General features: G+C 42.9%; 1 protein-coding gene and 1 long non-coding RNA gene across 3 annotated transcripts in view; one reads left to right on the top strand and one right to left on the bottom strand.

Annotated features, from left to right (window-relative positions):
- Window positions 1-4,489: 4,489 nt before the first annotated feature.
- Window positions 4,490-12,452, bottom strand: part of plg (plasminogen) — a 126,765-nt gene continuing 118,802 nt past the window's right edge. Inside the window, exons 18-19 of the mRNA XM_080200230.1 lie at window positions 7,697-7,842; window positions 4,490-4,751 (exon numbers count right to left, since the gene is read on the bottom strand). Coding sequence (XP_080056356.1) covers window positions 4,587-4,751; window positions 7,697-7,842 — 311 coding nt within the window. The 3' untranslated portion in view covers window positions 4,490-4,586. The remainder of the gene's footprint in view (window positions 4,752-7,696; window positions 7,843-12,452) is intronic.
- The window catches only part of LOC145350857 (uncharacterized), a 150,302-nt gene continuing 146,907 nt past the window's right edge, over window positions 9,058-12,452 (top strand). For both annotated transcript variants that reach the window (XR_013888250.1, XR_013888251.1), the window contains exon 1: window positions 9,058-9,139. This is a non-coding gene — a long non-coding RNA (uncharacterized LOC145350857). The remainder of the gene's footprint in view (window positions 9,140-12,452) is intronic.

Below are 12,452 nucleotides of genomic sequence, written 5' to 3'. Positions count from 1 at the left end.
CACAAGAACATAAGAAATAGGAGCAGGAGTGGGCCATCTAGCAGCCTGCCCCGCCATTCAATAAGATCATGGCTGATCTGTCATGGCTCAGTTCCACATTCCTACCCTCTCCCCATAACCCTTTAATCCCCTTGCCTATCAAAAACCTATCAACCCGCGTCTTAAAAATATTGAGCGAGGCAGCCTCCAACATTGCAACGGGCAGAGAATTCCAGAGATTCACCATCCTTTGAGTGAAGAAGTTCCTCCTCAACTCCGTTCTAAACCGCCCCCCCTTTAGAGGCTGTGCCCTCTAGTCCTACTGTCCTTTCTGAGTGGGAAGAGCCTCTCCACCTCTATCCTATCCATCCCATTCAACATCTTATACGTCTCAATGAGATCTCCCCTCATTCTTCTAAACTCTAACGAGTACAAGCCTAGTTTATTCAGCCTCTCCTCATAGTTCAACCCCCTCAACTCTGGAATCAGCCTAGTAAACCTCCTCTGCACTCCCTCCAAGGCCAAAATATCCTTGCGTAAGTGCGGCGACCAAAACTGCACACAGTACTCCAGTTGCGGCCTCACCAGTGCCCTATATAGCTGCAGCAAGACCTCCCTACTTTTATATTCAATCCCCCTTGCTATGAAGGCCAGCATCCCGTTAGCCTTCCTGACCACCTGCTGCACCTGCAAGCTGGGTTTTTGCGACTCATGCACAAGGACCCCGAGGTCCCTCTGCACCGTCACATGCTGCAGTTTTTCACCACGTAAGTAATAGTCCTTCCTACCATTATTCCTACCAAAGTGCACAACCTCACATTTGCCAACATTAAATTCCATTTGCCAGTTCCTGGCCCATTCGCCCAGCCTATCTAGATCCTTCTGCATACTCTCCACACCCTTCGCACAATTTGCCGTTCCACCAATCTTGGTGTCATCAGCAAATTTCGACACCATACACTCGGTTCCCTCCTCCAGATCATCTATATAAATGGTGAATAGCTGAGGCCCCAGCACCGACCCCTGAGGCACTCCACTAGTCACCAACCGCCAATCCGAATAGCACCCATTGACCCCCACTCTGCCTCCTATTTGACAGCCAATCCTCTATCCACGCTAACACCCTACCCCAACTCCATGCCCCCTGACCTTCTGCAATAACCTCTTGTGAGGCACCTTGTCAAACGCCTTCCGAAAATCAAGAAAGACCACATCCACCGGCTCTCCTCTATCCACCGCCCTAGACACATCCTCATAGAACTCCAATAAATTCGTCAGACACGACTTCCCCTTAACGAAACTGTGCTGCGTCTGCTCTACCAAACAATTGTCCTCAAGATGTCTTGCTATTTTCTCCTTGATTACGGATTCTAACATTTTTCCTACAACAGACATTAAACTAACCGGCCTATAATTCCCCGCCTTTTGCCTGGCACCCTTCTTAAACAACGGCGTAACATTAGCCGTTTTCTAATCTTCCAGCACTTCCCCGGAATCCAGCGATGTTTGGAAAATAATCACCAAGGCATGGGTGAGCACCCATGTGAGCATGGGTGCTAATCACTTCTGCATAAGATTCACTTCTGTAAAGAAACTCCCACTAATTTCACACTTTCTATGGCCCCTTGTTATGATGAGTTGTAGTCCTATCAGTCTGAAGTGAAAACTTGCTTCTTGCACAAGAAAAAATAATGCAGGACTATTGGCATCCTCTACACCTCCACAACAGGAGCTTTATCACAGAGGGTGTGCACTGACATCAGTCAGACATGAGTGCAATGCTCACAGAAGCCATGTGAAGATAATAGGGATGTCTTCATTGGGTGTCCTCATCACCCTCCATTAAGCTATGACAATGAACACATCCTGAGCGTGTCTGTCTAGTCTGGACATATTAAGAAGTCTCACAACTGCAGGTTAAAGTCCAACAGGTTTATTTGGTAGTAAACACCACTAGCTTTTGGGGTTTGCCCCTTCGTCAGGTTTACTACCAAATAAACCTGTTGGGCTTTAACCTGGTGTTGTGAGACTTTTTACTGTGTTTACCCCAGTCCAATGCCAGCATCTCCACACCATGACTAGTCTGGACATTGCCATTGCTTCATGGCTGACGTTTTTGCCCTTGAGAATCTCCTCAGCTTCATCCCCATTAATGTTCTCCTCAATGGAGGAGAAGTGCTGTTCTTCCATCAGGCAGTTCCTACCTATGCTGTAGCACCAGATTATGTAGGATGCAACAAGTGACAACAATGCATGACGTCCTCTGTGGATTGTATTGCAGGTCTCTACCTGGCCAGTCTGGTCACTGGAACCTCATCGTCAACATTCTTATGGTTTGGTCAACCAAAGTGCGAGTTGCAGCATGAGCCTCGTTACATCTTGTATCTGTGGCCTTCATACAGGTGTCATCAGTTATATCCTCAGTGGGTAGTCTTTGTCCCCAAGGAACCAATCCTGCAGCTTTTGTGGACCCTGAAGCATTTCAGGAATCTAAAAGTGGCTGAGAATATAAGAGTTGTCTACACTCACTGGGAATTGTGCATATACCTGCAGAATGTATTTGGTGTGATTGCAGACCAGCTGAACGTTCGAATGGAAGCACATGCAGTTCACGTAGTTGACAGCTTGACACAGTGAAGTTCTGAATACCATGTGAATGCAGTTGATTGCACCTTGCACTGTGAAAAACCAGAGATTTGCGCAATTCCCATTGCTCTTGCTTCCAGGCTTACCTGATCCTGGTCAAAATGCACAATGTTGTGTGTCCTCATGAAGATTATGTCCATGACATCCTGGATGCACTTGTATGCGAGACTTGCAAAATCCTTAAAAGGTCAAAAGTGGAACCCTGGAAGGAGTGACTGGTGTAAAAATTGAGTGCTCCAGTCACTTTCAGCAACACTGGCAGTGATTGCTCTCCAAGAATATGAGAGCAATCAAGCCAGAAATGTAAAAACAAATAGCAAGAGTTTTTACAGGTACTTAAATATGAAAATAGTAAGTAAAGTGAGTGTTAGTACTGCAGAGGGTAAGAGTAGCGAGTTAATTGTAGATGATAGGAAATGGTAGATGAAAAGATCAAATAATTTTTCTGTCTTCACTGTAGAGAGCCCTAAAAACATTCTAGTAATAGATATAAATCAAGAGCTTCAAGGGAGATGGATACTTGATGAAATTGCATTTATTACTGAAACAGTACTGAGCAAACTGATGAAGCTATGAGCTGTCAATTTTCCAAAAGTCTCTAGATTCTGGAAAGGTTTCATTGGATTAAAAAGTAACAAATATAATTCCTCTACTCAAGAGAGGGAGGCAGAAAACAGGAAACTATCTGTTTTCTAATGTGCTGGGGCCTCAACGTTTTACAATTTATATCAATGACTTAGCTGAACGGAGTGAAGGCAAGGTAGATGACACAAAGATAGATAGGGAATTATGTTGTGAAGAGGACATGAGTTTATAGATGGATATAGATAGGTTGCATCAGTGATCTGGCAAGCAGAAAAATTTGGCAGGGAAAATTTGAAAAACAGCTTATTACTTAAATGGAGAACTGTCACTGGATTCTGAGGTGCAGAGTGATCTAGGCTTTTAGTGCACGAGTCACAAAACTTTAATATGGAGGTACAGCCACATTTTGAATGTACAGTTTTGGTCTCATTATTTAAAGAGGGTAGTAAGTTCATTGGAAACAGTTCAGAGGTTTACTAAAATGATTCGTGGAATGAGCAGGTTGTCTTATGACGAAAGGTTAGTCTGACTGGGCTTGGTTCCACTGGAGTTTCGAAGAGTGAGCAGTGACCTTCCTGAAATGTATAAGATCTTGAACAGTATTGATAAGGTGAATATGCAAAGGATGTTTTCTTTTGTGGGTGTGTCCAGAACTAGGGGAGATGCATTTGAAGTTAGAAGTGACCTTTTCAGTCAGAGAAAAGAAGGTTCTGGAACTTTGGGTCTCTCTGCTTCAGAAGGCAGCATAAGCCTGAACATTAAATGTTTTTAAGCTGGAGGTAGATTGATTCTTGTTAGGCAAGGGAATCAAAGGTTATCAGGGGAGATAGGAAAGTAGAATGTGAAACACAAACAGATCAACCATTAAATTATTGAACAGTGGAGCAGGCCCGAGGGGGCATCAAGGCCTGCTTTTGCTCCTATTTCTTATGCTTGTATGTACTTAAGAGCAGACGAGGTTCTGAGCCTCTGCATCCTTTGTGCTGTTGGTAAAAATAGGAAAAAGGTAGGAATGTACCTGACAATTGGCTGTTTAACAACATTAATAAATTGCCCACTGCGATGTGTCAGCCACTTCTGCCCTGCTGAGCATATCTGGTAAAATTGGCCAGTGCCAGTAAAATTCTGCGCATAGTTTCAACACTTACAGGTAGATAGCAAAATAAAATTTTGAATGAAATTGTCCACTTTTCTTGCTTTTCCAACAGTCTCTAGCCATCACCTCTAGTGTCTGACAATTTTTAAAGCCTCCATTTTACTGAAATAAAAACAAGACTCATAACCGTGAAATAATTTAATATTTCACATATGGAAGTTTAGATTCTGATTGAATTACATTTTTATATTTTTGATTAATACACTGAGCTTTATCTTTCTTAACCATTTCTTATGGTATTTTCAATCCAGTCGACAAAAAATGAAACACGAACGTAAACTCCTGGCTTCATTCGTCTTGCACAACCAAGGCCCCAAGACGTTACTCCTTGTAGAACATATCTGCCTTGGGAGTCTGGACATACCAAAGGGCCTCCACTGTCACCCTAAAAAAACAGCACAGTTGAAGGATCAATAAAAGAATAGTCAGAATTTAAACACATTTCGTAGTGCTTGTGTCAGATAAATAGTTGACAGCCAATTAACTACTGTGGCTTTGCGTTAACTTTTGTTGGAAAGAAGTGCTCCTTTTTAAATGAAGAAACTTAGACATTGGGCCAAGCCTAATTGTTTTAAATCAATTCTTGAAAAGTGGGTGTCTCTAACAAAACTGGCATTTATTGCTTACACTGGTTGCCTTGAGAAGAGCCTTCTTATTGAGCCACTAATAGTTTGAGATGACTGAGTGACTTAATTGACTACTTTAGTTAAGAGTCAAACTTATTGGTTTGGGCCTGGAGTCACATTTGACTAGATTGGGTGAGGTTGAAAGGTTTCCTTCCTTAAAGAGTATTAGTGAATCAATTGGATTTTTACAACAACCACAGTTTCATGGTCAGTTTTTAATTCCCAGAATTTTAAAAACTGAATTCAAACTATCAAGGTGACATTTGAAACTCTGTTCTCTGGAATATTAGTGATTCTGATTCCAGCTTCGTGTGCTTTCATCTTCCTACTATTAGAATAGAAATATCGGGCAGGATTTTCCAACCCTGCCAGCTGCCGAGATTATCCAGTCCTGGCAAAAGTCAATGGGATTTTGGTTGGACTGCTGAATTCACCACGATGAGGCTGGCTACAACACATAAGGAAGCAATTCAGCTTGTTGAGTCCGTTGTAAGAGCAATTTAACTAGTCCCAGCACCCTGACATTTCCCTGCAGCCTCGTGAATTTCTCTTCAGCTTCTTATCCAATTCCCCATGGTGACCAGCCTACCGACTGATTTGCTCAGCTCTTTGAAACGCTTTCCCTCAACTTCTCCATTCTCCCTCCACCTTTTAAGAGCCTTAGAACCTCTGGATTTGACCACATCTTTGGTCACCCTTCTTCTCTCCTTTACTCGCTCGCAGACAGTTTTCTGTACATTGGCATGGTTGCACAATGGTTAGCAGTGCTGCCACACAGCGCCAGTGTCCTGGGTTTGATTCCCACTTTGGATGACTGTGTGCAGTTTGCATGTTCTCTTTTTGTCTGCATGGGTTTCCTCCAGGTGCACTGGTCACAGTCCAAAGATGTGCAGGTTAAGTACAATGGCCATGCTAAATTGCCTCTTAGTGTTCCAAGATGTGTAGGTTAGAGGTATTAGTGGGGTAAAGACTTCAGGTTTCAGGATAGGTCCTGGGTGGGATGCTCTGTCAAATGGCCTCCTTCTGCACTGTAGATATTCTATGATTCTATGATCTTCTTGTGAAGACTGTTGGGATACTTTTATGTTCATGGCACTATATAAGTAGCAAGTTGTTTAAAAACATCTTAATGTTAACGACTACATCTCAACGTAATGACCAGACTTTTGAATCTTTTGGCATATTGGAGGTGAAATCCAACTTGCACTGTAACACATTGTTAGCCTGTTACACATTGTGTTTTGCCTGGAACAGTTCCCTCGCATGTAATCCTAATTCAATACTAACGTAAACATTGCTGCCATCATTAGCTTCAGCTTGATTCCACTCACTTTCTCCAAATAAACAGTGTTTCTATGGGAACGCATACAGTTCCTGGTTATGCTTTCCCTTTTGTAGGATAAATTGACTATTTCACTCCAGTTCTACTGTTTCCCTGTATTAATGACTCTATTAGTGTTGCTTCCTTTTCTTGCACCAAGCTGGAAAATTTCACAAAATTTGCTTCAAATTTCTCACCCTCCCTCACCTTCACACTATCCATCACCAACACGGCCATTCTCATCCTCAATTTCTCATTTCTGGAAACATTACAAACTCACTCACTCCCACCACTACTTTGATTGCATTTTGTCACACCCCACTTCCTATAAGGTCTCTATTGCATTCTCCCAGGTGCTTTGTCTCCATCATACCTATTCATTGATGTTACCTATTGCACCACTGCTTCCAACATGACTTCCTTTTTTCTCATTGAGGATTCATCCCTACAGTGCTTGACTGGGCATTCAAATGTGTCTCATTTGAGCCTTTCTGATTTGCATTGGCGCCAAATAGTTTGCGATCTTCCTGGCCTGTTTCAAGTGGTGCGAACTGCTTCGCACCCAGGATGGGCATGAGGCTTATTAGCATGAGTTTGGCTGGATTTATCATTTGCGAACTCAGCATGCAAACTTTCCCCACTCCCATTTTTCTCAGACAGTGCAAGCTGGTAATGTTTCCGCTGTACAGCTCCAGAATCACTTTTGCTCTTTGTCCCCTTGTCACTCTCTTTTGCCTTGCACCATCATGCCATTTGTCATTCTCTTGCCTTCCACCCTATCACAGTTCTTCCCTTTTGCTCTTCCTTTCACTCCCTCTTTTCCTTGTCTCTGTACTTCTTAAAACCTGTTACATCTCTAGCTTTTCCCAGCATGGATGAAAGGTTACAGACCAGATATCGTAACTCTGTTTCTCTCTCTAAAGATGCTGCCAAAACAGCTGAGTATTTCCAGAATTTTCGACTGATATTTCAACTTTCCAGCACCTGCTGTACTTTGCATTTGCTGTTTTATTAGATAAGGATATCAACGGACATGAATCAAAGATGGGTAAATAGATAAGAGGTACAAATCAGCAATGATCTAATTTAATGGAAAAACCAGGCTGTAGGGGCTAAATGGCCTCCTCCTCTTCCTTTGTTTCTAAGTTTCTATTTCAATGCTGCAGATGAGAAGTTGAACAATGTTTAACGTACTATATAAATACAAGTTCCTGTTAATTTCTGGATATTAAATTTTTACACATATTTGCTTTTAGGAACCAGAAGTGAATTGTATCCCTTGATTCATTAAATTGCATGTTAATCTCTCATTGTTGCAATTGACCATCCCATTTGTTATTTTCTGCCATTCTATACTTTCTATGCAGTTGAAAGTTCGCATACCTGACAGCTGTCCGCAATACCATCGATGTTTCCTGCACACAGTTCAGTGCTTTTCACTCTTCCATTCAGGTATTCAGGGCGATTGCAAACTTTATTTTCTATCACTGGAAAACCTGCTTCTTTCAAAAGCCCGTCACCTCGGGTTCCTAACAGCAAATGGAGATATGAAAAAAAAATTAATGTCCAGAAATCAACAACAACTTGCATTTATATAGCAACTTTAACATTGTCAAACATTATCAGGCACTTCATAGGAGCATTACAAAATAAATTTGGACATCAGTCACACAAGGAGACATTTGGATAGGGTCACCAAAAACTTAGTCACATGCTTAGACTTTAAAGAGTAACTTAATTGAGCTGAGAGAGAGCTTCAAGTGTGGAAAGGCTTAGGGATCAGATTAGGTGGCATAAGGCATCGCAATCATTTTTGGAACAATGAAAATTGCATCTTTTTTTAAGACTGTCTTTATTTCCCCTCTCATGTAAAACAATCAAATGTACACATGCATTAAAATGCCAGGTTAATGGTTTGGAATTTTCTGCTCATCCTGTTTCACTGAGGCACCAGCACATCCACCCACTACAGTGTCAGCTTTGACCCTATCACCTTAGGGCCATTTCATATGTGCAACGCCAATAGGTAAACATCCTTGAAGCAAATTCTTGCATGTGTGGTTTTAAGAAAAATATTAACCCAGGTTGGTTAATGGTTCGTTAAAAAAACACAGAAATCTGATACAAATCATTAGCCAGTAAGATGAAAATAAGGTGCGCAGATGAATTTCAGTCCCTAGATTTTTAATACGCTATACGAGCTACAACATATAAGAATGCAGTTACATCCCATTATGATTGAAATGTACAAGGCAAGATAAATACACAGATTATCAATTATGTTACAGGTCTGGAGATTGAGATAATTTTATCTGTTGAATGTAAGTGAGGTTGAATAAAGTGGATTAGAATGATAAAACGGATCTCTGAAATTTTGCTTAGAAGCCGTCACAGAATTAGATCAGAGGCTTTATGCGAGGAAATCTGTATTAGCGGGGCTCCAGCGCAGGCACAGAGAGCGTGATGTTGGCCGATAACGAGAGCATCTCATGTTGTTCGTGCTTCCACAGCACATTGCCACGTACCCGGAATATTGAGGACGAAGGCACGATACCGACACAGAACATTCCGCTCATGCAATATTCTTTCGGTAGCGGCAGGGACTGAGTAGGGCGCATGCGTAGTGTGGCAGGACTAGGTAGAGCGCATGCGTAGTGATGGGACTGAGCAGGGCGCATGCGTAGTCTGTTGGGACTACTGGGTAGGGCGTCTGCCTAGAGCAGCCGCGTGTAGCGCACGAGCGGGAGCGCCAACGCCAACTGTCGAGGCAGTAACTGAGGCGGGGTCGCGTGCACCTGAAAAGTCTGCCAGGTGCTGGAAGCGCCAGTAAGTTGCTTGTTCCCTGTTCAGAAAAAGCCCCGGGAGCCGTTGATAGGGGGAAGCTACGTCTTTGTCAAGCCTAGAAGCAGTGGTGTTCTGCTCAGAGCCCTAGAAGGTTGTTAATTAGATATTAGGCTGCTGTTTTATGAGGCTAGTAAGGTCCAGTCTTGGGAGAAGAGGTTGAGCAAATTAGGAGGTGAACAGTCATCCGAGCAGTCTGAGTTGGAACTGTTGTTGAGGGAAATCTGAGAATAGATAAATGTAGGAGAGGAGCTCATATCTTTCAAATCTGAAGGTGTGCAGATTAGGTGGATTGGACATGCCGAATTGCCCCGTAGTGGTCAAGATGTGCAAGACAGGTGAATTGGCCATGAGTGGGTTACAGGATTAGGCAGGAGTTTGGACAGGAGTAGGGTGCTGCTTTGGAGGTTTAGTGCAGACACATAGGGCTGAATGGACTCTTCACTTTAGGTTTCTATGATTCAAGAAGACCACTGTATTTTAAAGGATTTTGGAGACCCACAATCCGTTATGCAGATGGTAACTGGCAAGCTGCCCAAATCCTAAAGGGAAACTTGGAGTAAGCTACCACAATAGTTTGCATATTATGAGGAGGTATCTGAAGTCAAAATAAGTAACTCTAAGACACCTTTTTAAAATATTAAATGTTTAAATGTTAAGAAAAAAAGCACACTAATCCTTTTACATGCTTAATAATATGACATGGAAGTGTTGGCATTGGGCTGGGGTAGGCACAGTAATTAGGCTCACAACACCAGGTTAAAGTCTAACAGGTTTATTTGGTAGCACAAGCTTTGAGCATTTTCCCTTCATCAGGTGAATGAAGAGTTTGGTTCACGAACAGGGCATATATAGACACTAACTCAAGTACAAGATAAGACTCGTATTCCAACCATTAACAGGTAATCAAGTCATTAACCTGTGCTCAACCCTCTCTCCACTCACATTGTCTGCACCTGTAAAGAGGTGTGAATTATCTCCATTTTGCGAGCCAAGGTAGGTCGTAGGGGTTGCAAATAGTGTGACGTGAACCCAAGATCCTGGTTGAGGCCGCCCTCATTTGCGAAATTTGTCTTATCGGTTTCTGCTCAGCAACTCTGCGTTGTCACGTATCGTGAGGGCTGCCTTGAAGAACGCATATCCACACATCAGAGGCTGAATGCCTTCGACTGCTGAAGTGTTCCCTGACAAGAAGGGAACACTGTTGCCTTGTGATTGTTGAGCAATGTTCATTCATCCATTGTCATAGCGTCTGCATGGTCTCACCAACGTACCATGCCTCAGGACCTCCTTTCCTGCAGCATAACAGGTAGAAGATGTTGGCTGAGTCACAGGAGTATGTACCGTGTACCTGGTGGACAGGGTTCTCGTGAGATGATGGCATCTGTATCAATGATCTGGCACGTCTTGCAGAGATTGCTGTGGCAGGATTGTGTGGTCTCATTGGTCACTGTTCTGAAGGCTGGGTAGTTTGCTGTGTGCAGTGGTTGGTTTGAGGTTACATGGCTGTTTGAAGGCAAGTAGTGGAGGTGTGAAGATGGCCTTGACGACATGTTCATCTTCATTGATGACGTGTTGAAGGCTCCAGGGAAGATGTCATAGTTTCTCCGTTCTGGGGAAGTACTGGACAACGAAGTGTACTCTGTCCGTCATGTCCCGTGTTTGTCTTCTGAGGAGGGCTGTGTGATTTTTCACTGTGGCATATTGGAACTGTTGATCGATGAGTTGAGTGCCATATCCTGTTTTATGAGTTGTCTTTCGGTGTCTGTTGCTAGATACGTTGATGACATTTTCTTGATGGCGAACAACGACTGAAACAACTGCATGATGACATCATCAAGTTCCATTCCCATTATTAGACTCACTATGGACTATTTTCCAGAATCGGTTGCATTTTTGGATACATGCATCTCCATCAAGGATGGTCATCTCAGCACTTCACTGTACCGTAAGGCCATGGATAACCTCACGATGCTCCACTTCTCCAGCTTCCACCCTGAACACGTTAAAGAAGTCATCCCCTATGGACAAGCCCTCTGTATACACAGGATCTGCTCAGATGAGGAGGATCGCAACAGACACCTATAGATGCTAAAAGACACCCTCATAAGAACAGGATATGGCACTCAACTCATTAATTGACAGTTCCAATGTGCCACAGTGAAAAATCACATAAACCTCCTCAGAAGCATTCTCCAAAGCAGCCTTCACGACACATGACAATGCAGAATCGCTGAGCAGAAACTGATAGACAAATTTCGCGCACGAGGATGGCCTCAACCAGGATCTTGGGTTCATGTTACACTATCTATAACCCCCACAACTTGCCTGGCTTGCATCATGGAGACAATTCAGACCTCTTTAACCTGTGTTTCCACTCTCCACTCACATTGTCTGCACCTGTAAAGACTTGATTACCTATTAAGATTCACATTCCAACAATTATCTTGTAATTGAGTTGTGTCTATATATGGCCTGTGTGTGAACCAAATGCTTCACTTGCCTGAAGAGGCAATGCTCTGAAAGCTTGTGCTACCAAATAAACCTGTTGGACTTTAATGAGCACAGACCCAGAGTCCTTAAGCATTCTTCATACGACAAGTTCTTCATTCCAGAGATTATTCTTGTGAACCTCCTCTGGACCCTTTTCAAGGCTAGTACATCCTTCCTTAGATACGTGACCGAAAACTGCTCAGAATATTCCAAATATGGTCTGACCAGAGCCTTATACCTCAGAAATACATCTCTGCTCTTGTATTCTAGCCCGCTCGACATGAATGTAACATTGCATTTGCCTTCCTAACTGCTGACTGAACCTGCACATTAACCTTAAGAGAATCTTGAACAAGGACTCCCAAGTCCCTTTGTGTTTCTGATTTCCAAAGCATATCCCCATTTAGAAAATAATCTGTGCCTCCATTCCTCCTCCCAAAGTGCATTACCTCACACTTTTCCATATTATATTCCATCTGCCACTTCTTTGCCCACTCTCCTAACCTGTCCAAGTCCTTTTACAGCTCCCCTGCTTTCTCAATCCTACTTATCCCTCTACATATCTTTGTATCATCTGCAAACTTAGCAACAGTGCCTTTAGATCCTTCTTCCTTCAGTTATCTCTTTTAGAGATAAGGCTTCCCAATCCTCAGGCTTCACACTAATCCTCACCACTTTGTATGCTTTCTCTTTTGCTTTTATGCTGTCCTTGACTTCCCTCATCAATCATGGATGCCTTGTCTTCACCTTAGCATGTTTCCTCCTCCTTGGGATGAATTTCTGTTGTGACACCCGAATAACCCCC

This window comes from Carcharhinus amblyrhynchos, chromosome 12, assembly GCF_965287045.1.
Source record: "Carcharhinus amblyrhynchos chromosome 12, sCarAmb.v2.hapA, whole genome shotgun sequence".
Lineage (NCBI taxonomy): Eukaryota > Metazoa > Chordata > Chondrichthyes > Carcharhiniformes > Carcharhinidae > Carcharhinus > Carcharhinus amblyrhynchos.
This window is presented reverse-complemented; position numbering and strand designations above follow the sequence as displayed.